A 26,475-nucleotide genomic window follows, 5' to 3' on the forward strand; every position below is an offset into this window, starting at 1 on the left:
TCTTGCATGTTCCTTGTTTGGTTGTAGATTTAGAGTAGGATCATATGTTTGACTGTCTATCTTATCTTTGATTACATAAAACTGGGCATTCATTTGGTGATATGCCAATTGTAGCTAAAGTGTAGTATGAACCCCTTATATGATGTGAACATGTTGTAGTAAGATGTTAGACATGTAGACTAATTTATAAAGTTGCTTCTGATGTTGGATTGTTTGCTTTTATGTTTGCTGTTTATGTCAATATATCTTGTGGTGGGTTAAGGGTGGTCTTGCTTTGTGTGGTAGGCCAAGATACCTGGGCAGACCAACACTACACTAAAGGCCAGGTGCGAACCAACTTTATGTTGCAAGCGAGTTGGGTGGACCAATCATGAACTGATGACCAATGTTTGTATGCTTGTAAGTATATTGTGGTGTATGATATTTTGGGGGAACTAACTAATCTTTAACTTACAGTTTCGGATTAAATGTTTCAAGTACTTCATATGATCATCAGAGGGCAAAGGTGTGACTGTACACACATTGTCAATTTTCGTATTTTCTGATTCAACATTAATGATCATACTCTGATTTTTGGGATGTAAACTTTTGGAACAAATGGTTTTATGATATTACTTTATGAAAATGGCTACTTTTATTTAAGATAAAAAGTGAAAGTTTTGCCGTGAAAATTAAGTAATGGTCGAAAAAAATATAGGAAAGTGTAAACAAGGTGAGATGATGAAAACCACAAAGAATATGGATGTGATCCACCACATGATGACTATTGTGAGAATCGGTAACCTTGTCTTTGTAAAATATTATTATAAACACATGTAACCTTGTAATAAGTTTTTATAGTTAAAAATAAAGAAAATTGCAAAAGGGTCATATGGTTTATTATTTTTAGTGGGTACAATTCAAAAATATTTTAACTTGTAAAAATAGTTTTTTTTACATGGTTTGCTTGTGGTTTAGATCTTGGGATGACTATCATACACTTTTAATTAATATTTACATTTTAAATATTTATTCCATTAATTTAATAATTAGAAAATATATATACTCTTCACAACCCTAGCCCACCCTTATTCGTCGTAATACTATCTCTCTCTTTTGATCGCTCCTTCACTAATACCTAACATTGTTACCTTTATGGGATTATAGACAACATCGAACACCCTTACCTCCTCCTCTGATCACCAACATTGTTGACCATCCTTCCCTCCTCCGACCACCCTTCTCTACTCCTTTGGTCATTAACATTGTCGACCACCCTTCGCTCCTCATCCATTCACCAACACTTGATCTGTAACGAATCTCCATCTATGTTTACCTTCCCCAAACTAGTTACAGATCTGGAAACCTAAAGTTAATTTTGCTTCATCACACCATCTCTCTCTAGTTGATCACAAATTTTGAATGAGGATGGATCTTCCAATTCGAACTGTCTCTACATTTTCCTTCCCACTTTATCTTCTGTCTTGTTGTTTATCACTGACATAAACTCTCTATGTTTAAGGTATATTTTTTTTATCTACGGATATTCTTGACCTGTTTTATCTGCACCGTGCATACTAAGCACATACATTAGCTTTTGACGCAAATATTGACTAGAGTCTTTTAACCTCTTCAGACATATATATATATATATATATATATATATATATATATATATATATATATATATATATATTTGTTACAATACCTCTTTTTCTAACCTCTTCAGACAATAACACTTTTTGGTTGATTGCTTTTGTTTTAATTAATATTTCTCCATTTTAGCTACAATGAAATAAAATAAATATCAAATATATCCGTTAATTAATACAATTTACTTTCATTCATTTATATTACAACATACCATTTAAAAAATGATCTAATTATTTTATTGTCATTAAAATACAAAATAATTTAGCAGACACATTAATCATAATATAAAGTCACAATAAAAAAATAAAATAAGAAGTTGGTTATGAAAAATAAAAGTGTTATACAATAATAGATAGAATTTGATCTAGATTTGTTACCTATTTATAATAAAGTAATAAAAATTAAGTTAACAAAATATTTTTTTTATGGATAATACTGATTAAAGTTAAAAGTCCCGTATAATTCTAATATTGAATCTCTTAAATGAATTGAAATTTAAGGAAATTTGAATTTGATAAAACCTTTCACTATTGTAAAACTTGAAGAATTTAAATATTAATATTGAAAAACTCTTTTAGGTTTAAAAATGAGTTTATTTTAGTAACCAACAAACGTTAAAAAACAAATAAGCTTCTTCTTACAAACTGAAGACGATTGTTCCACCTCTTCTATTGTAGAAGTTTGGAGATGTAGTCCGCAAACTGCATAAATTTTACCTCTGAAAAAACAATCTAGCACTATATTTGTTCAATTCAATTTTTTATTTTAATATGTTTCTGTCAAAATTGTTCTTCAAATTCTTGAATTGACAGTAACTAACGATGATAGTTTGTATAGCGTGGGAAGAGAATCACCGGCAATGGTGGGTGGTGATGAGTGAGTATCTTTTGTTAAATATAAATCTATTAGAATAAACTAGGAAGAATCCCTACTTTCCAGGTTTTAGATACACCAAAGAAATTCAACAAAAACGCAATGTACTTTGTAAAGAATTTCAGTTTTTATTGGCAAAAATATTTCATTAACAAACATTAATGAAACGGCAATTGTTGGTCAATGAAATATACTCGACCTTCTTTTTACATGTGCCAAAGTTAAATATAAATTTTAGTTTAAGTTAAACAACCCTAAGAATATTTTGTAAATAGTTAAAAGTGATAAATTGTAGTGTCTTTCTATAATGATTATAAGTTAGTTAATAAGGTTAAATAAATATCAATTCTAAAGTGTAATTATAAATAAACTAAATTTCAATTTTAAAATAATATTTTACTTCTACTTATAAAGTTATGTCTTGAATTTTTAACATATTTACTTAATTTATAGATTTAATATATTGTTATATGTAAACCATTATCAGTTTAAAATTATAATTTTTGAAAAGTTTGGACAAAATACTTAAATTGTTAACTTAAATATAACATTACAATGTCAACATAAATATAAATTTCAATTCCACTTAAAAAACCAAAAAATATTTTGTAAATAGTTAAAAATGATAATTTGTAGTGATAAATGCAAAAACTAAATTGTAATATCAATTAAACTAAAATATTTCCCAAAAATGTTTTTATAATTGTTGAAAGTTTACCACGACATGTTGGACAGTCAGATCCACATAATTCAGATTTTCTGCTTATCTCATGATTTGATTAGGATAATTAACTTAAATAAGGTTTTAAATAAGTAAGACTGAATAATTGTTTAAGTAGTTTGATATCCTTATCTTGAATTTATGATTGATTTATTTTTAATTTAATTAATTGAATATTAATTTTGAAAAAAATAAAAAAATTAACCCAAGTATTTTGAAAAGTTTAAAATACATCCTTATGGATCTTAGTATTAATTTAATTAAGTGATTAATTAAAAGATAATTAATAAATCCATTAATGGTTTAAATTTAATTAGATTAAAAGTTTAATTTATTAAAAGATTAAACCCTTGGAATTTTAAAATGTTTTAAAATACACCTTATACTATGTATACAATTAAAAGTTTAATATATATTATATGTATAAGAATAAAAGTTTAATATATATTATATGTATAAGAATAGTCAATCAAACCGTTAGTACGTCTCATTCACGAAGTCATACTATAAGGGAAGTTTAAGGAAACAACCTATAAAATGATCAACATTGGGTATCTATTCTTACCCACCGCTCTCTTATATGGTGGAGGGTCGTTATCCGAACGGGTTTGATAGGACAATTAATCTCGTTAAAAGTATAATGATATAAAGTAATTAAACTATTTTAAATCTCACTTTTAGTTACTTTAGTAAAATGTGAATTTGTATGCTAATCCATGGAATTGCACGTTACACTTTATATATCATCGATTAAATTCAATTAATCTCAAAAGATCTAGGAGTTTCATAAGATTGAAATTGGTAAAAAAACTTACTACTAAAATAGATTTGAATTTGATAATGACGTCCCTTTTCAACGTTTGAATCGAAAGTATGAATCCTAACCTTAATTCAAATTATAAGTTAATAATTAAAGATTAAATATCAAGTTATCAACTAAGTAGTTTAAAATAACTTAAAAGAATTGTTTTTACGGAAAACAAAATAAATAATGATTTTTCGGCTGACCGAAAATGTAAACCTTTTTCTAAGTTTCCCCTAAACTTTAAACGAATATTTATAAATTTTTATATTAATTTTCATCAGACAAAACCCACACGGCCTCAACTCGGTTTCAAATCCTAGTTGGAACAGTAGAACCATTAACTGCAGTTTCATGCGAACAAGGTTCTCAGTTGACAGTTATCATATACTTAATCGCTAAGATCATTCTTTCATCACCTTCCTTGCTTTTTCCTTTCTCCTAAAGTCGGTTACCACAAACCCTATATAAATCCACCCCACCCCAATCTCTACTTCCAACAGGAATCAACCATGAATTACAGAACTTTAGACCTGACACTCATCTCAGCAAAGGGGATCAAGAAACCCTCTCTCACCGGGAAACCAGACGTCTACGCCGTAGCTTACATCTCCGGCACCACCACCATCACCAAACAAAAGCTTAAAACCCATGTTGATAAAGATGGAGGTTCCAACCCTACCTGGAACTTCCCCATGAAGTTTACAGTCGATGAAGCCGCCGGCTTACAGAACCGCCTGACACTCGTCGTCGAGATCAAGGCCGTCGGGACGTTCAGTGATAAGAATTTGGGAGAAGTTCGTGTGCCGGTTAAAGAGCTCTTGGAAGGCTCGTCGACTCAGCAGCTTGTGAGTTATCAGGTGAGGAAGCATTCCGGGAAGCCGAATGGGTTTCTTAGTTTTTCGTATAAGTTTGGGGAAAAGTTTTCCGGTAACGCGGAGGAGCCCGTCATGGCTTATCCTCCCGGTATGGCGGTTGGATCTAGTGCCGCGTATGCGCCGCCGTATGAGGCAGCTGGTCGGTATTACCAGCAGGCCCCTGCTGCTACTGGATATCCTGGATATGCGTACCAACACCAGCAACAACCGGGTTATGGTGGTTACCCTCCGCCACCGCCGCCAGGGTACGGTGGATATCCTCCGCAGCAGGGATATGGGTATCCGGCAGCAGTTCAGCAGCCTCCGAAGAAAAATAAACTTGGTATGGGGTTAGGAGCCGGTTTGCTAGGTGGAGCACTGGGTGGACTTTTGATCGGTGATATCGTGTCGGATGCTGGCGGTGGATGTGGCGGTGGAGGATGTGGTGGAGGCGGTTGTGGCGGTTTTTGATGTTACGTTCCTGATATTGGGATTTTTTTTTTTTTATTATTATTTTTTTTCTATAATATTAGTATGTATGGTTTGTTTGTTGCCCTGTCGATTGTAAATGGCTTAAATTCATTAATTCGTTTCACTACAAGATATAAATCAATTTAATATTTTATAGAAGTAAAATATCTAATCTTAGTAGTGTTACGATGTCATTACGTTTTCCTTGAATGATATTAATTCATGTGGTACATGATAAAGATATAGATATAGGGTAAATTTCATATATATCCTTACAAACATTAAGAATTACGTTTATATCCTTTCAAAATTCATAATTACATATATATATCCTTATTAACCTATTAAACTCACATTTATATCCAATTTTATAAATTAAAGAGATATAAATTATTTTAATATCAACAAATATATTTAAAATCAAAAATACATATAGATTTACCAAAATACCCTTTAAACATTATTAAAGATTAGAACTAAATGCATTTAATTATGATTAAACCTAATTAATTAGGATTAAACCTAATTAAATGTGGGAAAAGTCCACCACGTGAAACAGAAAAAACCCTCCAATAGGTCGACTTGCAGTTTGTCGTTCTTCATCATTCCACTTGCATTTTGTGCTTCTTCATCGCATAGGATTTCATTCACAGAAATATTAGAGCTAATAAATCAATAAGGAGTGGTAATTTCTCTCAATCTTCCATTAATTTGTTCAATGAAGCACAAGAATTAACATTGACAACTCTAAATCAGTGTACCCAAAGCATCAGAACTTTTTGAGGTAAATATGTTACACGGATTACTTGAAGGGTATCGCTGTAATTTACAATCAAGTTGAGTACGATGTTGTAGCTCAAATGGGTCAAAAAATACTCCAGAGGGCAGTCTCTCGATAACTATGGCCTTACAACATCGATTCAGACTAGCAAAGAAAAACGACAAACAATGAGCATAAATCACAAATCCACGAACTCGATTTGTTCAAAAACAAGTTGAATTGATTGGCTTTCTCGATGGTTTCAAATATATCTCCATTTGAGCTCTTAAAATACTCCCTCCAGTAGTACGTTCGTGCAGCAGATTTCGAAGTTGCCATTATAACCACCTTGACTCCATCAAACTCGAAACGAAATCCACAAAGATCAAATACTTTGATTATTTGAAAAATCTTTGACAGGTTGTACCCAATGATTAAAAACCTGATTCGATTACACCCGACAAATCAAAAAGCTTCGATTGTGAAACAAATTTGGTAGAAATTAGGGAATAATAGAAGAGTAGAAGAAAAGAACAACAAGTAAGAGGGAAGAAGGTGATGGAGACCGGAAGATGGGAGGGAGAGATAGAACTCGATTTTTGGCGATGGAGAAAGGTGCTTGGTTGGCTGATCGATCACGACGATTGAGGATTCTATTTTCCCCTCAAAACCTAATTAACAATTTCTAGCAATAAAAGGAATACGATTTAATTTTAGATATAATGTGTAAAGGGTATTTTGGTAAATCTATATGTATTTTTTATTTTTAAATATATTTGTTGATATTAAATTAATTTATATCTCTTTATATTATAAAATTGGATATAAACGTGAGCTTACTAGGTTAACAAGGATATATATGTAATTATGAATTTTGAAAGGATATAAACGTAATTCTTAATGTTTGTAAGGATATATGCGAAATTTTCCCGAAGATATAAACCAATTTACTTTAACTTTATAATCTTTTTATAGATTTTAAAATTCATAAATGAGTAATATTTAGCGTATTTATTCCTTAACCTATGCTTTTTACATTATAGGGCAAACAAAAACAAAAAAAATTGTTGGTTATTAACGTATTATGTCAAAGTATAATAAATAGTAAGACAATCGATAGGAATGTAATGATATTGATCCTATGTCATATCAGCTTATATAACTTCTATTTATTATTAGTTTAAATTTGTCTAATAGAAATAAAATATTATTGATAAATACAATAGTCAATTTAACAGTAAATATTTATTTTATTTAACATTTAAATAATAATAACAACAAACCAAATATTAATTACACTAAAATGATCATTTTTCTTGTCCTCAAATTGGTTTCAAATCTTTTCAACTAAAAATACTTTCAGTTGAATAAATCGTTGCATGACTTTAAATATCTTGTCATACATAAAGAGTGAACTTACCTAGGGAAGTTTGAGGTATAAATATAGTAAAATTAACATTACCTATGTACTCAAATTTAAGAAATATAAGAAATATATGAATTGTGTTTATCTTCCATTGATTACACATGTTCATCATTTTCATGATTATAAATGTTCTACATATTATTTCATTTGATTATATGCGATGGTCCACTAATAATAGAAAATTGTCATTGTAACACCATAAACTTTTTCCATATCTTTTTTTATCAAACTCTTGTTTTTTTTGCAAATAGTACTTTTTTTGGTCCTTGAGCTAAGAATATGATTGCTTTGAAAAAGACATCTCACTTGGAATAGATTCCATTTGTAAGTTAGTAAGGGCTATTTAGAGTGGACATCGAAACGGAGTGTGCGAACACTATCCTCGCCAGGCATCATGAGCGCCAAAGTGAAGTTTCGTGGTTTCGGCTACTCTCTTTCTCTCTCTCTCTCTCTCTCTCTCTCTCTCTCTCTCTCTCTCTCTCTCTCTCTTACGTTAAAACCACTCCTGTGGTGGTGGTGGAGGAGCTTGGTTAACGTGGTGGTGAGGTTGAAGGTGTCCATGTCAGACCACTCCCCCCCCAATCCCGATAGCCTAACCTACGTTGTAATTGTTACTATTGACCTGAAAAGTAACTTCATATGTTTTCCTACTAATACCTCATTAAAGATATGATTTAATAGGAGAACAATCTAACACCTTGATTTCATTTAACCTAAAAGATGGAAAAACGTGCAATATCCACAAATCAGACGACAATAATTTCATAAGATTCATCTAGAACTTTACAATTAGAGAATGATCGATTCAACCTAATTTTCATTATATATATATATATATATATATATATATATATATATATATATATATATATATATATATATATATAATGTAGTTCAAAGTTTGGATGGATTCTTGTCCACAATATAAAATTAAGGTGGCACAATCTTATAGGTTTTCCTTGTTTTCGCGTTTTCGCAAATTATTTGTATTTTCGCATGAGCCCTCCCCTATATATATATATATATATATATATATATATATATATATATATATATATATATATATAAATCCTTACAACAATGAATTATACATAAGAGTTGAGAAACATGTGATGGGTTTTCTAGGTATCTGTACACAAAAATTAGGCAATGGAAGCATTCAGTAAAAACCCTAAATGTACATGCACCATAGATCTAGATTTTACTATTATAACAACGTACTTTGAAAACTATGAATTTAAACTATCAAAAGGGAGAGATTTACTAACCTTTCAAGTATAATTGTATATACTTGTGAATCCTTGAAGATCTTGAGTTCCTTTGTCGCTCTTGGAAGATCTAGCACCCAAGGTAGGAATGTCTCTAATGGCTCATATCCAAAAGACTAAAGCCCTAGAAATTTTAAGAGAGAGAGGAGAGAGGTTATGGAATCCAAAAATTCCAACCTTGGGGAGAGTGGGTCCGATTTTTTATAGCCTAGAGGGTTCTTCATATATTTGTGGTAACTTATAGATAAACCTGATTTGAACCGATTAAATAATCAAATTTAATCCTGATTAAAATCCTTATCCTTATTTGTTACATGGAAAGATTCTAGAATCCTTCTAGAAGCTCTCAAAACCGTCCACATCTACGGATTATCCAGAATGTTCCTTTTGCTCAACTATTGAACAATTAACATTCAACATCTGTACCATTTAAATAAATCTAAATAATTCCAAAATTAATTCGAATTATTTCAACTAGTTTTTAATTAATTTATTAACTTGTAATAAATTAATAAACTATTAGGAGCATTCTCTCAAATTCTTTTCTAACTATTTTAGCTTTTAAGGGCAATCTAAAAATGACTTTGTTATTATTCTCAAAGTTATACCGATCAGATATGACATTGGACATCTATTTTCAATAGTATGAGTCTTCAAGTTGAGTAGATCAACGTCAGATTCTAGTGTACATCGAACTCGTATCGGGTACTACTTGGTACTACTGGTGTGCATTGTCAGCCTTCAAGCTATGTACACTCTGGATAATCTCATCAATCGAGTTGTTCAATTTTCTTTGGAAATGAGTTGTTTTTAACATGCTGAGTGGAATCCAACTATCATTGTCCAATAATCCAATTCAAATGAGTTTTTGCTGGTTCTTTCACACTGGTTCAATCTGGTTTTTGAAGAAACCATCCGGTTCGATCCGTTCTAAAAATTGGCATAAAACTAGTCGTTGTTAAACTACTCTCATTTTTTATTCCCGATTCGATCGGCCGGTTCGAACTGGTTTTTAAAACATTGATATTTTGGTATTCTGGGATTAGAACAAATGACATACGTGCACATGTTGGGTTTCATTAATCCTAACAAAGAACATATCCATAAGTAGTGGAAACAACAAAATTTATTCTAAGACATGTTAAGATCTAAACCATACAAGGATCTCTAGTCTAATAATAAGAACAACAAATATAGTCAAGAAATACTAACCTTTTGCAAAATCGAATTTTCTTAAAGAAGCCTTGTGGTTGTTGAATTTCTTGAAGCTTTAGGAAGGATAAGCATGCAAATTACAATGCCTCTAAAGTGTCACACCCAAAAGGTTAAATGCTAGAACTTGAAATTGATGGTCCTAAGAGTAGTCCACTATATTTCAAGAAAAGAAAAGAGAAAAACCAATATCGAAATTGAGCAGACAATGGATGAAAATATGACGAGGCTATATATTTACCAAGGTGATGATAGTAGAGAAATTGAATTTGTGCATAACTGGCCTCGTAAAAGACCAATGAGAAGTATAGACTAGAGAGTAGGAGGTTGCAGAGTGTTGGTTTACAAAATGTGAAAGCCTTGAATGGCAGTTGATTCATTGATCGGTAAGTGAGAGATTTTTGAGTTGTGAAAACTGAAAACTAACAAAACATAAAACAACTAGGGTTTTGTATTATTATCAAATGAGAAGTACAAGATACATGAAAAGAAAAAGACATAATATATAGAGTAGCTAATTAAGGTTTCTTAGCTAATGGGACAATATAAAACCCAATACAAAATAAAGCCTAAAATCTAATTAGGTTACATCCCCCCTCAAACTTAAAATGCAACAACAATAAACATTAAGAGTTTGACACACAGAAAATAAAATCGAGGAACAGTTAAAGGCTTCGTAAGAATATCAACAATCTACAAGGTGGAAGGAACATAAGGAATGGAGATAGTGCCCTTCTAGAGATGATACCATGTGAAATGACAATCAATCTCAATATGCTTTGTGCGCTCATGAAACACTGAATTCTTGGCAATCATTATCGTACTCTCTTTGTTACAATACAAAGGATCAGTATGATAGATGTGAACACCCATATCTACAAGAAGCCATCTCAACTAAACAATCTCACAGGTGGTGATAGCCATGGCTTGATACTCGGATTGTGTAGAAGAACGAGAGACAACATCTTGTTTCTTACTATTCCATAATATCAATGAATCTCCAAGAAAAACACAATACCCAGTAGTGGACTTATGATCATAAATATCACTATCCTAATTAGAATTAATATAGGCACGCAACTCAAGAGAGGATGTAGATGGAAACACAAAGGGTGCGAAACTGCGTACCACGAAGATTTCTCAAAATACGAAGAGCAACTCCCCAATGAACAATAGAAGGGATAGTGACAAACTAGCCAACCACATGAACTGCATGAGCAATATCCGGTCTAGTGACAGTAAAGTAAACCAAACTCCCTACAATGGTACGATAAATGCTTGGATCTAATAAGGGGACACCATCGGTTGGAGAATACTTTGCATTACGCACTATATGCATATCAACTGTTTGATTATCCATGATTCGTGCACGTTTAAACAAGTTTGAAATATACTTCATTTGAGATAAAAGAAGAAACCACCAGATGAAAAGGCTGAGAATTATGCAACCTTACTGGATTCATGGGAGACTGATAACTCCAAATTCAATGGTTCTTCTTCTTATAGAAAACACACTCGTCAAATGCAACTTTGGGGTGATTCTAGTTTGAAGACCGAGGTTGTTGTGGAACAGAAAAGATAGTAGGAGTGGTTGTCTTGGGACCTTTGTTAGCATGTGGCTTGATATGAGTTTCTTCAACAATCAACTCGTGAACAACCGAATCAATAATGGCAAGAGGTGTGCAATGCAAGATTGATCCACAAAAGCCTTCAAATCTAAACGTGAACCAAACATTGATGTTCCCTTTTATTAATATGAGGCTTAAAAGCCTTCAACACATCAGGTTCTGTAAGAGCCAACTGATCCCACAAATCCGACATAGCCGTAATAAAATTCCTGAACACTGAGATTATTTTATTGGATGGTTCGAATATCAAACTCTAACTTATAGTTCTTCGCAAAGTTAGACTGAGTATACAGCCTAGCCAAGTGATCTCAAACCTCCTTTGTTGTGTCATACTTCGCCAACTGAGCACCAATAGACTAGATAACATAATTATTAACCCATGTAATGATCTTGGAGTTATCAATCTAACATGAATCCAGTAAGGCTGCATAATTCTTAGCCTTTTCATCTGTTGGTTTCTTCTTGTCACCTGTAACAATTCCCGATGTAGTCTTGTCTTGCAAGAAACTCTTCAAAACATAACTCCAATAGGCATAATTCTTATCAAGTTGGATACTAATGGATTGAAAAGAATCATCTCTCGGGGCCATATTTCAATATTAGTCAAACGAGAATAACCAAAACAGCAGTAAATACGAATAACAGCAGCAACAATTAATAACTCGAAATCAACAAAACCAACATACGAAACAAAACCCTCGAAATCGACAAAACAAATAAATTGAACCAAACAGAATACAGAAACGAGCAGCAAAAATCAATAGTTCGATCCGCATAACGTCGTGCCTGCTACAACACGCCCCCAAAAACAAATAATACAAATGATCAACTGAGCTCTGATACCATGAAAACTAACAAAACATACAACGGATAGGGTTTTATATTATTATCAAATTAAAAAAACCAGATACAATGAAAGAAAAAGAAATAATATATAGACTAGTTAATTAGGGTTTCCTAGCTAATGAGCCAATATAAAACCCAATACAAAATAAAGTCCAAAATCGGAGCTCGAATAGCTTGAAAGTTTTCATTAAATGTTTGCTCATATAAACAAACATGTTTAAGGAGCTTGACAAAATCTAACTGAAACGGGCCGTGTGATTGAGCCCCAATAACTTAGACAAAAGCTTGCAATCTTCCACCCTTAATTACATAGATAGCTTTACATATAACATGGAGCTACATAGACCCAAAAAAGAATTCGAGTTGAGCCTTACGAGCTCAAGTCAGCTATTTTATTGGCCATTAAAAAAATAATCAAAGATTTTGTATTTTGACTGGATTTGGTGTAAAGTACTCAATTGCATTGCTTCGTGCAGCTCTTTGATATTTCTATGTTCGATTTGTTGAACCGAAACAAATCAAGCCACGAGCCACATGAAGAACATCGACCAAACGGTAAGTGATACTGATGCCAAACCATACGACCACATCATAATCACCGAACATTCACTTTCACCAGCTCCAAATAATTGTGTTATTGTACCTACAACAATATCATATCATCAAATTTGACAACTTGTTATAAAAAAATGAAATATCCAAGAAAAATATCTACAATTTGTACTCTCATACCAATGTTCATGGAGGGTGGAACCGCAAATTGTAGTAAAAGAACATAGACATAAAGAGGATCTGGATGCACTAAGCCCAAGTAAATCGCTCCTTTCACGATTAAAATGCCAACAAGTGGCAACAAAACTAACCGAACTGCTACGATTCCAAACACAATTGGTAACGAGACACGAGATGATCCTTTCAAACCTACAAAATGCAAATTATGTCTACTAAACACTAATTTCAAGCAACTTAATACATAAAAAACTCGATTTATAACTATAACTAATCTAAAGTTTAGTTACCTCGCAAGAGGTTAGCACCCAAAATCAATGTCATAGTCGGAATCGCAGCATCTCTGCAACATGGGAATAGGATCCATTAATGTTAGACTAGTTTCTTTCATTGTGGGTCCCATTTCATAACAGGACCTACAAACTAAAAAATTTACACATGGTAAAAAGAATCATACCCTACTAATGATGCAGAATCTTGGATCACATGAAGAGGAGCATCTGTGCCTATTAGTAGCCTACGCATTGGCCCTACCATTCCAACAACGAGGCCTACAATCTTTACAATAATAGAAAATTTGTTATGCAATGAATTATGTATATATGTTTCAGGTTAAATAATACGCATGTAGGGGTTGGCAAAAGTAGTATACCGCTGCTGTGGTTGAAGGTGCCAACAACGACTTCAAGTTAATCCTTCTTGAAAAGTTCCCCAAATGTTGCTTCACTGTATATAACATCACCTGATGCATGACATGTAAGATCAAACTTGTAATTATATTCTTCAGTCATGAATGAAAGCGAAACAATACCTTCGTTTTTTTCTTGATGTTGAAAGTAGATGAAGATAATGGAATCAAGCTTTCACTCAAATCCTCTTGCTCGGTTACTGTTTCTGTGACAACATTGTTACTAGAATCTTGAGAGAATACCCGAAGTAGGTTGTACACGAAAGTCCAAACAAATAAAGATCCCATCTAATGAAAAACATTGTTTACAACATATAAATATGGCAATTTAACGAGTTTGAAAAGCTAATTATTATCCATAGAATTAAGTACATACTGCCATAGATAGTGAAGCATAAGCCATGGCATACCCATGACAAACATCAGGATCACCAAAGGGACTTCCTTTCTCTTTGCATACAGCTGGGACGATAATCAAAAGCAAATTTCCAAGGTTTCCTGTAATTCGCAATCGAAATTTTAAAATTTTATTCAACTTATAGGAGGGTATTTTAGGTAATTTACCTGCTGAACAGGTCCCTAAGATGAGGCCCTTGAGATGTTCAGGTGGTCTTGTGATGATCAAAAGCAGCCATCCAAGTGCAGCCCCCAATATGAATGTAATAAGAATATTCACAGGCATAAACCACCTGCATTGTTTTTAACACTTAATTTACTAACAATGATAGCAACAGCAGAGAAAATCAATTGAAAACTTACATTGAAATGATGCTTTCGAGAGTGATTGTTTGAGCAAGATTACTGGCCACGAGTGCTGGATTAGACACAAAGAACACACCCTGATAACATAGGAAAGAGTTTCGTGAGTCGCATAGAAAATCGAATCTTTAATCAAATTGAAAAGTTTCTTGAACATGTGTATTTAAATTTGAACCCACGACTATGAGTTCATAATCAGCAAAAGTAGAACATCAATCGAAGCATTCGTAATAACAAAGGGAAAAGCTTACATTATTGACGTGCTTCCTTGCAGTTTGTCCTAATATATCGACAGAATCCAAAGCAAGAATTGAGCCGAGTGCAGTAATTATCAGAACTTTGAGAATAGGCGTAGAAGCAGCAGAAAACAGATCCAGAAACCCCATCTATTAAACAAAACTGTTTCCAGAAATCTCAAGAAAAGAAAACGAAACAATCGAACTGCTTCTAAGATTGTGAAGCGTGCTACTAGTATATATATATATATACAAAAGACAAGAAGAAATGGGGAAGACTATATATATATAAACTGAAACAGTAGGGACAATCACCATAAAAATACAACAGCAACAAGACGAGAAGATACCACTAGATCTTCGATATATTCTTTAAAAAAGGAGCTATAGCTTTCCGAAATTCAGATCTTTGACAAAACCAGTTTGGTAGCAAAAAGGAAGATACCACTCTTCCAAAATTCAAACATTTGACCAAAACAAGTTTGGTAGCCAAAAGAAGGATCGGTTACGTGTAGTTTAATGAACACGACCGCTCCACGTCTATCACATGCAAGTGGCTTTAATCTGACAATGACATTCGTAGTGTCAACCATTTTAGGACTCCACGTTTCTTGGTCAATAAAAAATATTATTGAATCATATTATCAAATTAAGTATAGTATTTTTGAAATTGAAACAACTACTATGGCTGGTTTTTCTTAGGCCTTGCTTATTATTATTTTTGTGTTTTACGTTGAGAGATAGAATCAGTATAATGAGTATGTATAGCTTAATAATAATAATAATTTATATAAATGGTTAATGTGGTTTCATAGATTCGTAAGTTTTATCCATAACTCTTTTCGTTCGACATATAAGTTTTTGCGGTATCAATTTCTTGTATGGTTACCCATGTAAAATAACCTTTATGTCTTTTATATTTTATTTTAAAAGATTTTTATACAAAAGAAAAGTGACCCCACCCTACATATCCAAACGGCAAAACCATAAACACTTATGCTCACCCCATCGATTCTTCTCTTTGTTTCCCGACTCCTCCACTGCCACTTCTTCGGACAACCATCTTTCCAACGATGAGCTACATAAAATCTGAATTAGAAATCATAAAACATATAGATATCCTTAGAAATAACATATAATGGCACTATATCATATTTTTTCAGTGACATATGTCATTGAAAAAAGGGTAAATTACACGAATGGTCCCTATGATTTGGGGTAATTTAGATGTTTGGTCCTAAAAACATTTTTTAACTCACACCGTTTCTATTTCATATTTTTGTTGTATGTTTGATCACTGTTCATTCTAAAAAGACTGATTTACCCTTAATGATTTCTTTATCTTTTTTTTAAATCATTAATTAGTTAAAAATACATTAATTAAATGTGGACGAAAAGCCAATTTGTCATTGCACGTCCCCAAAATTAGACCATCCCAAAAATGATGAAGCACAAATCTGGTAGAACAACTCTCTCGTCGTTTCTCATATTGCCACTCCACCTAAAATTCCATTGCCAACCTGACTTCATCTCCTATCTCCCTCTTTGTTGCCTGGAAATCTAACGCGGACCTCACTTCATCTCCCAACTGAATTCCACCGTCGATTGAAGCAAAAATTACACTGATGTTAACTGATGTCATCGGTGATTGCAGATTTCAATTGAAGCAACAAACGTCCACCATCTTCATCACTACTTCTCACATCTCTCTTCAACCCACCAATGCTAGTGGTGGTTATGAAATCATGAAACAAAACGGTACTTGGAAAATCAATTTATGAAATGGGAAGCTTTTTCAAAAATGTTGAAAGGTTTTCTGGAAATGAGATCTAAAGATCGATTTTGTTGAATTTCTTGATTTTGAGGGAGAAAAAAGGAAGTAAACATAATCGGTGTTTCTTTTCAAGAACTTATCTTCCTCTGGTTTTGTATTCATTTTCATCTGATTCGCATGCCCAAAGTTTTCGTTTTATGACCTAGAAATCTCCTGGAATTCATCTATGTCATTAGATTGAGTCTTCAAATTAGAAATTGTGTCGATTTTGAATTTGCAGGTTTGTAAATTTACATGGTCATGGTGATAATCAATCGTCATGGGCATGGGTTGAAATATTTAATTAGGGCATCCAAAATGCATTGAACTCTATAGAGTTCAATGGAATGTCACATCATCATTCACTATTCCATACAAATCTTTTCATTTTTATCCCACAATACATTAAACTCTATAAGTTTAATAGAACATATTAAAAAAGTGTTTATTTATTTAATAGCTAAAAAACATTTATTTATTTAATAGCTAAACATACATTAATAAAAAAATGCATTCATTAAAAGAAAAAAAGAAATAAAATAATTAAAAGACATCAACTAAGATTAAAATACCTAAAAAATACAATAACTACAAAATATTGTATTTTATTTTGATCTCCTCACAACTGTTCCTCCAAATATCCTGTCCTTCCTCTGACATGGTACTCGGGTCCAAAAAGAAGATTGACATCTCATCATGTTTGATTTTTTCTTGTTTAACTTTAATCTTTTCTTGTTTTAAAGCATTTTCTGATAGCGTTCATAGTTTTTTTGTTATCATGCACATGTTTTTCAAGTATTTCATCAAGTCGACTACTTGATGATGAGGTAGACTTGGATGCTTTACCTTTTATAGTCTTCTTGGCTTCCTTCGTACCAATTGGGCGAGATGTATCTTCGTTATCATCCAAGTTGATAACAGATTGTGCATTAGATGAAGATCTAGATGCCTCAGATGTAGTGCCCGCGGCTTTCCATTTGGGTTCATTTTTGACCAAATTCCAAATGTGATTGTGCCTGAAATTTGTAGAATATCTTGTACTATAATGCTCAAAAGCTCCCTTTTTTAAATCTTCATCGGACCATCTGCTTAGGTGTTGACTTTTTAACACTAAATAAATTTGATTGAATGCAACAACTAGTGGGTTCATGTAATGCCAATGAGTTTTAAGATTTTTTTGAGCTCTTATAGTGCTTGTTGTGTTGGAACTTTGGTAGTATGTTTTGATACGTTGCCAAAACTCCTTATCGCGTTGTGATGTGCCCTTGATGCTATCTTCTGATATATGTAACCAAGCTTTTGCAAGCAATATTTCTTCTTCCCTAGTCCAATAGGTTTTTTTAGACTTGGATCGTTTGTTGGTGGGACTAACTTCTGGAGTAGGTTCCATATATTGAGGGGGGTTTGGATATTGATTTTGAGAAGGATTTGTGCATGGATAATTTGGGTTTGGAGAAATTGGAGGTGAAGAATGTGGGTATGGAGGATTGTTTGGATTTTCGAGATTAATAGAACTCAATATGTTTGTGTAATAATAAGAATTCATGATTTAAGTATGAAGGGTATGAGTGAGGAAATCAAGTAATGAAAATGATCACATTAGAGGTTTTTATAGGAAAAATGATATCGGCACATCAATATATGAGCACTTTGCATAAAGTGATGATATTTGGTATAAGATGTTCAATATTCTCCAAATATTCTGCATGAAATTTCAAGGATTTTGAATAAAAGTTTCAAGTAATTTGGATGACAATTAATTATAAATTCAATTACCATTATTAATTTATATTTTATTAATATAATAATTTGGATTACTTCTTGCTAACATAGACTTAAGATATGGAAGAGAATCAACAATATTTGATGTATCATATTTCATCAAATTGGTATCCATTCAAATATATACTTTTATATTTTGAAATCAAAAATGTATTTTAAGTTTAAGAATATTTTCATCCATATATTATGTTTTGTATGAATCAAATCTTATAGTATTTTCAACGAAATATATTATATTTTGAATCAAATTTTAGTGGATGATAAATAAATTATTTTTACATATATAATGATTTGTATACATAAATAAAATATATCATGATTATCTATGACATCCTCATTTTCACGGCCAGAAAAAACCGATTTTGTTCATGCTTTATAAAAATAAGAGTACTTCTTTTCATAAATATGTTGCGGAATTTGTTCCCAGAAAAAATACGATAAATACGTTATCAAAATATTTTCGAAGAAACGTATTTTATTCATTTTAAAACGTTTGGGATGTCATCGTCAATACAGAAACATAAGCATAAACAGAACTTACATTTATTTACACTAGTGGTCTACATCTCTGTAATCTCTCAGTGTAATGTGACTTCATATCAACACATGTGATATAAATAAACTGAGTGGGTCAGGTTGGGAAACCTGGTGAGTACATAGGGTTTTCAACCCATAATAATATAATTATTATGTTTAAACAATCAAACAATCAACCCAATTACCCATCCCCATTATCTTCTTTAATCTTAAGGATCTACCCTAAGAATCAGTTATTCCTCGTTCATTCATCCCTAAGGATCATCCTAAGGAATCGGCATAAAGTCCATCGTTGCCACGGTTTACACAGCGGGCACTAAGTCTGCATAGTCGCCAGGATTTAGGCATCAAGTCTGCATGAGCACCAAGGTTTAGGCATCAAGTCTGCATGATCACCAGGGTTTAGGCATCAACTATGCATGATCACCAGGGTTTAGGCATCAAGTCTGCATGATCACCAGGGTTTAGAGTACACCAGGTGAACACATCGTTCACAACACCTACAGGTTGCGAGCCTGCTAGTGTTCCACTGGACTGTCTAGAATAGTCCGTGGTTGTCATTCATACTCTGCTGAATGATAGGGCCATCATTTGGGAAAAAGGCTTCTCACATCGTCCACCTCTCACCCTCACCTCGTGGTCTATAACACCTCTCAACTCATAATTCAACTCATATTCCATCTATTATATCTACCCATGTTTACCCCAACATTATCGTAGATATAAAATCCATATACAGTTTAAATCATTTAAAACATGTATAAAATCGTTCATTTAGCATAGACAACAAGTATTCAGATAATATGCACACATAGCACGTAATTTATATAAAATACTTCATATCTATGTGTAAGATGAAAGTAACTATCCACTCACTTGAAAAGGTGGTGATTCCGAACTCAGACAGCACTTCACTTCTTGAAAAAAAAAATTCCTTCGACGAAACCTAATATTATCACCACTAGAGTTTAGTCTATTATTCACTGAGACTAATTAATAATTTAGCTATTATTACTATTATATAACCGTTAAATAATACTTATATAACCCATAATAATAGCCCATTTACTTATTATATGTTCTTAATAACGTTAATATAATTAAATAAAAACTATATTAAAAATAGCGTAGGCGTAGCTCACTTACAACGAGTTTTATAGAAAACCAGGCTTTGCTTGGAGCAGCATTCCCGTGTGGAAAAGCTCTTCTTCTCGGAGCCGTCGAGCACTCAGGGGCTTCCGCCTCATGCTAGGGAGGTTTCCTAGGCTTTTCGGGGGGTTTCGGGGCTAGAGAGAGGTTCTAGAGAGAGAGTAAAGAGAAAAAAGAATAAGAAATGTGTGAAGAAAATGAGGGTGGGAGAGGTTCTATTTATAGAGTGAAAATGGCTGAACTTGGTGCCACATGTCACCATCTAGTGGCAAGACTTTGGGAGAAAGCAATGGCCAAGATTGTGCCACATCACCCATTTTCGCACAGCACACTTTCGACTTTTTAAATCCGTAACTTTCACATACGACCTCCGCTTTTGACGTTCTTTATATCCACACGTAGGTAAACATAATATCTACAACTTTCATTTTGACTCCGTCGGCTAATTCTCGACCGATCTTAAATTTAACAGTACTAGGCGTTTAAACTGTTAAATGACCGCGAAGAATTCGTAACTCCTTCATACAGACTATGTTTTCGTCTGTCTTTTTACTGTTAAGTTCATATTAATGAGATCTTCAACTCTCATTTAAGTCACGTAAGCCAAAAACCGCTCGAACTAAAATTCGAGTTTCGGGTCGTGCACTGCTATGCCGAATCTTAGAAAAATCACAACTTCTTCATACGAAGTTAGATTTGGGCGTTCGTTTTATGGATTTTCTCGGTTTAAAATATTATACGAATTTAGTTTAGATCACTAAGGCTAAAAATTCATCTATCGTAAAATCACTATTTACACTTCCACGTGTCGTGTCGGTTCCGTCTCGAAACTTCGACGGGTCATAACTTCTTCGTTATAACTCGGATTTCGACGCTCTTTATATGTACGGAAACCTTGTGACATATTCTAAAACTTGGTTAATATTATTTATTTTAAATAATCTTTTGTCGAAAAATCATTTTCGACCCCTATTACCTCTAAATTGACTAGCCCGGATCTACGGGCGTTACATTATCATCCATTTATTTTTGTATGCTTTCTATTTGTTAAATATCACCAAAATATTTTCTATTAAATAAAATATTATCCCACCTACTTCCATTTGAATCAATTATGATCCTCATATTGTATATAAGAATATAAATCCACCACACACCTTCAAAATTATATCTTTGTTGATACATTTTGCATAAAATGTCATCATCTTCATCTGACTATAGTTATGATTTTATAATGAAACAATTGACAGATAATTCAACAATTCAATTGTATCATGAGCTTAAACGCTTAGAAGCAGAATAAGATGATGCAGAAAGTTCAAGACGTCCTAAAAAAAGTCGAACATATATTAAAAGTGATCGTGAATTATGATCGTCTTTGGAACGACTATTTCGATGAGCATCCTATTTATCCGCCTAATATTTTCCGACGAAGATTCCGGATGAGGAAGGAGTTATTTCTTCGAATAGTTGATGGTATCTTTAATCATTCTGTTTTTTTCAACAAAAATTTGATGCTTTAGGTAAAAAAAAAAGGTCTTTCCCCTTTACAAAAATGCACAGCTGCTATACGTCAGTTAGGATATGGCACATCAGCTGATCTTTTTGATGAATACATACAAATTGGTGAAACAACATCAATCCAATGTCTAAATTTTTTTTGTAGATGTTTAATTGAGGTTTATTCAAACCATATCATGAGAAAGCCTAATGCAAATGATATCCAAAATTTATTGCAAAAACATTCGGAAAAACATGGATTTCCTGGCATGTTAGGAAGTATTGATTGTATGCATTGGCCTTGGAAAAATTGTCCTGTTGCATGGCAAGGTCAATATACTCGGGGTGATCAAGGGTGTCCAACAATTATGCTAGAAGCAGTTGCATCACAAAACCTATGGATATGGCATGCATATTTTGGGGTAGCAGGATCTAATAATGATATTAATGTACTCAATCAATCACTGTTATTCAGTGAAATATTACAAGGGTATGCTCCAGAATGCATATTCACAGTGAATGGCATTACATACAATAAAGAATATTATCTCGCAGATGGTATATATCCCGAATGGGCTACTATAGTTAAAAGTTTTCCACATCCAGTTGACCCAAAGAGGACAAAATTCAAAGAAGTCCAAGAGGGTGCAAGAAAGGATGTCGAAAGAGCTTTTGGTGTTCTTCAATCTCGTTGGGCAATTGTACGAGGACCAACAAGATCTTGGCAACTCAAGAATATAAGAGATATAATGTATGCATGCATTATATTAGAAAATATGATCGTAGAGGACGAAGGAAACGTGATTAGTAATTGGTCAGATGATGTTGATCCTCCAATACATGTACATCGAGGACCAACCCAAGAAATTCAATACCAAATTTTAAGAAACGCTGAACTACGTGACAGTGAAATGCATCACGCACTTCGACACGATTTAATGGAACATATTTGGGAACGTTTTTTACAAAACAACGATCAAAATTAATATCTAATTTCATCAAGTTTGAGTCTTATAATATATTAGTATTGTATTTCTAGAATGAATTAAATTGGAAATAGTAATTTTTTTTTGTTATCTTTTTATAATATTATATGATTGTTTTTTTTTTCTTTTTATTGTATGTTCGTAGGTTTTTAAATAAATAAAAATCATGTGGCCCATTTTGTTAATGTGATTAATTATCCTTTTTTTCTTACTTTTACGTAGACTTATTTTTTTTCTAAGACGTGGAATTTTAAAATCATATTACGTATATATATTCAATACATTAAAATTATATTACAAATATATATTAATAAAAGTCTACAAAAACTAATTTGTTATATTTATTTAAAGATTTAAAGACTTTACTTTTTCTCATTGAAGAGTTCAAGGGCCATTGAACTCCAAATTCATTGAATGCCAATGTAGCATTTCACAATGGTGGAGTTGTATCCATTAAATGACAAATATGCATGACACCTCATTCAACTATTCCATTAAACCCCTCATTGTGGATGCTCTTAGTTGAAACCTATAAATTGAATCATTTATGATTTGATTTTAAGAAGAAAATTGTGGTTGTTCCACTGGAATGGTCGTATCCATTTTCTATCTGAGTTTCTGATTTAAAAACTTCTAGTGAGATGATTAAACAATAATCGAAGATGTATTCTATTGTTGCAGCTCTTGCAAAAGTGTTGAGGTTAATTTTGTAAGAGCTCCGGTGGTCTGGGACTTTTCCAATGAATCATCTTCATTGATAGAGACCGACGATGGCTTAGGGAGGAGGGAAAGACTATAAACGGGAATAGTAAAGAGAAAGGTAAAGGGTGAAGGTGGTTTCCGAGGCGAAGGAGTTTCCCAATCGTAGGGGTGGTCATCGGAAAAGTGGCAATGGTGTCGTCACAAAAATGTCTCGCCGGAAAAGGGTTTGGGGAGATACAGAAAAGGAGAGTCGAGTGGGTTAAAATGAATAGGGGGATTACTTTTATTATCTTTTTTATTTAAAAATGATAGACAAAAATAATAGAAAATTAAAAAAGAAATACATAAGGGCAGGATAGTCTTTTTACATCACTCAGGGACCAACGACGCAACGAAACCAAAAATAAGGGATTATCCGAGTTAAAAAAAATTGTTAGGGACCACACATGCAAGTTACTCCAAACCACAGGGACAATTTGTGTAATTTACCCTTGAGAAAATTAATATATTTAATGACATTTAACATTTTATGTCATATATATATATATATATATATATATATATATATATATATATATATATATATATATATATATATATATATATATATATATATGTTAAAGATGAGCACCAATTTGAATAGTGAACATTTTTTTTTGGTAAAAATGACCCTTAGCTTTTCATATTTTTAGTTGTTTAGATTTTTGGCACTAAACTTTGTAGTATTGATAATTTGGTCCCTTAAATGATATAAAGATAAGGATGAGACTGATACGTGTCGTTCCCATGTCTTCTCACCTATTTTGCCTTATATTCCCCCACCTGCTTTCTCATCACCCATTCAACATCCGATCTGTATTATTTGCCCACCGCCTCATACCAACTCCATTCGATGCTTCTGTCGTTCATCTGCTTTTTCTTGTCTGATGGTGGAGTTAATGCCAAGGTGCTTCTTCTCCACCTTTTGTACTTCTCTCTCCTCATGTGAACATTAGGTACAGACCCACCCATCGATGCTTCGTCGATATTTAGATGTGCTACATAAAGTTTTTTTTTTTTTGGTTTTCTAGGGTTTTTATCTGGCTTACCTGTTACGATCGACACCACCATCAAAACTCCATTCATCGTCTAAGACAAAGGTCATCGGCGCCGCCCTAGGCGGAAACCACCTCATCACACGGAAGGAGGAAGCCCCCAAGTAGAAATGGAGAGCGAAGACCGCCACAGGTGCTTCATATATGGCGTCATCTTCCCATCGATTCGCAGCTATCACCAGGTAAATCTCAGCTACGCTTATAAAACCTTAGGGTTTTTTTTTGCACCATTTTGAATAATGAACATTTTTTTTTTGGCAAAAATGACCCTTAGCTTTTCATATTTTTAGTTGCTCAGATTTTTGGCACTAAACTTTGTGGTATTGACAATTTGGTCCCTTAAATGGTATAAAGATATGGATGGGACTAATACGTGTCGTTCCCACGTCTCCCCCACCTATTTTGCCTTATCTTCCCCCACCCACTGTCTCATTACCCATTCAACATCCGATCTGTGTTATTTGCCCACCGCCTCACACCGATTCCATTCGATGCTTCTGTTGTTCATCGGCTTTTTCTTGTCCGATGGTGGAGTCGAAGCCAAGGTGCTTCTTCTCCACCTTTTGTACTTTTCTCTCCTCATGTGAACATTAGGTACAGACCCGTCGATGCTTAGTCGATATTTAGATGTGCTATATAAAGTTTTTTTTATGATTTTCTAGGGTTTTTTTTTCTGGCTTACCTGTTACGATCGACACCACCATCAAAACTCCATTCATCGTCTGTGACAGTGGTCATCGGCGCCGTCCTAGGCGGAAACCACCTCATCACACGGAAGGAGGAAGCCCCCAAGCAGAAACAAAGAGCGAAGACCACCACAGGTGCTTCATATACGACATCATCTTCCCATCGATTCGCAACTATCGTCAGGTAAATCTCAGCTACGCTTATAAAACCTTAGGGTTATTTTTTTTGCCAAATATTCTTCTACCTATTCCACTTCTCATCATCTTCTATTTATCTGTATCTTGAGAGGTATCGGTGACAGGAATCGGTGGACCTATACTTGTAATCGCCACTTTCAAGTTCGATTGATTCTGGAATAAGCCATACGGCCATGGTGATGTACCTGATTCTTATTCTTCGTATGTACCTTTTGCTTTTTCTATTTCTTCTTCACCTTATCTCCATTCATCTCACCTTCTTCTATGCATATCAGATGGCTACCAGATATGCTCTCAACCAAAAATCGATTGGTGGTGGTGTGACCCAAAAAAAAACTATCTACTTCTTCTCTTCGACTACGCATCAATCTATGACCATCTATATAGGGATTATTGTTCCAGGTATGTAACCGATTCGATCACCGAATTAACGAATCATCTTCATCGATAGAGACCGACGATGGCTTAGAGAGGAGGGAAAGACTATAAACGGGAATAGTAAAGAGAAAGGTAAAGGGTGAAGGTGGTTTCCGAGGCGAAGGAGTTTTCCGATCGTAGTGGTGGTCGGATGTGGTTTTCTTGTGACCAGACATAAGAAGCAGATGAGGGGTGGTCATCGGAAAAGTGGCAGTGGTGTCGTCACAAAAGTGTCTCGCCCGAAAAGGGTTGGGGAGAGACGGAAAAGGAGAGTCGAGTGAACAGGGATAAAATGTGTAGGGGGATTACTTTTTTCTTTTTGATTATAAATGATAGACAAAAATAATATAAAATTAAGAAAGAAATATATAAGGGGAGGATAGTCTTTTTACATCACTCAGGGACCAATGACGCAACAAAAACAAAATTAAGAGATTATCCGAGTTAAAAAAAATTGTTAGGGACCAAATATGCAAGTTACCCAAAACCACAGGGACAATCTGTGTAATTTACCCTTGAAAAAATTAATATATTTAATGACATTTAACATTTTATGTCATAGTATTTATAATTATTAATGACATATAATTCAACATGCCACTAAAAGTTTTGTTTTATAAAAAATATTGCATAAATAATTTTCGACAAGAAAATCTTTTTTAATATTAACATTTTGACTTTTATATAATTATATACTATACTA

At 33.3% G+C, this 26,475-nt stretch overlaps 3 protein-coding genes and 1 long non-coding RNA gene across 6 annotated transcripts; 2 read left to right on the forward strand and 2 right to left on the reverse strand.

Annotated features, from left to right (window-relative positions):
* The first annotated feature begins 4,502 nt into the window (after positions 1 to 4,502).
* Positions 4,503 to 5,480, forward strand: LOC145031752 (protein SRC2-like). Its single transcript, XM_078980366.1, has one exon. The coding sequence runs from the start codon at positions 4,541 to 4,543 to the stop codon at positions 5,354 to 5,356; it is 816 nt and encodes a 271-aa protein (XP_078836492.1). The 5' UTR covers positions 4,503 to 4,540; the 3' UTR covers positions 5,357 to 5,480.
* Positions 5,481 to 12,563: 7,083 nt separating this feature from the next.
* LOC145031750 (protein PIN-LIKES 3-like) lies at positions 12,564 to 15,349 on the reverse strand. 3 transcript variants are annotated; one of them, XM_078980365.1, is made up of 11 exons: positions 15,259 to 15,349; positions 14,924 to 15,071; positions 14,673 to 14,752; positions 14,478 to 14,602; positions 14,290 to 14,411; positions 14,037 to 14,201; positions 13,878 to 13,967; positions 13,683 to 13,783; positions 13,516 to 13,568; positions 13,229 to 13,417; positions 12,564 to 13,139 (listed from the first exon to the last, which is right to left on the reverse strand). In XM_078980365.1, the coding sequence occupies exons 2-11, from the start codon at positions 15,056 to 15,058 to the stop codon at positions 13,015 to 13,017; spliced, it is 1,185 nt and encodes a 394-aa protein (XP_078836491.1). In that variant the 5' UTR covers positions 15,059 to 15,071; positions 15,259 to 15,349; the 3' UTR covers positions 12,564 to 13,014. The 3 variants fall into 3 exon arrangements, with proteins under 3 accessions (XP_078836491.1, XP_078836490.1, XP_078836489.1); XM_078980364.1 differs by having other exon boundaries at positions 15,224 to 15,324; XM_078980363.1 differs by lacking the exon at positions 15,259 to 15,349 and having other exon boundaries at positions 14,924 to 15,164.
* Positions 15,350 to 17,442: 2,093 nt separating this feature from the next.
* Positions 17,443 to 18,267, reverse strand: LOC145030135 (glutathione S-transferase T3-like). The gene has a single exon (XM_078978550.1). The coding sequence runs from the start codon at positions 18,265 to 18,267 to the stop codon at positions 17,443 to 17,445; it is 825 nt and encodes a 274-aa protein (XP_078834676.1).
* Positions 18,268 to 24,232: 5,965 nt separating this feature from the next.
* On the forward strand, positions 24,233 to 26,280 carry LOC145029116 (uncharacterized). The gene is made up of 4 exons (XR_013676378.1): positions 24,233 to 24,323; positions 24,448 to 24,653; positions 25,134 to 25,556; positions 25,631 to 26,280. It is a non-coding gene; the product is annotated as an uncharacterized LOC145029116 (long non-coding RNA).
* The last annotated feature ends 195 nt before the right edge of the window (positions 26,281 to 26,475 follow it).

Source organism: Lactuca saligna, chromosome 2, assembly GCF_052625555.1.
Source record: "Lactuca saligna cultivar CGN05327 chromosome 2, ASM5262555v1, whole genome shotgun sequence".
NCBI lineage: Eukaryota > Viridiplantae > Streptophyta > Magnoliopsida > Asterales > Asteraceae > Lactuca > Lactuca saligna.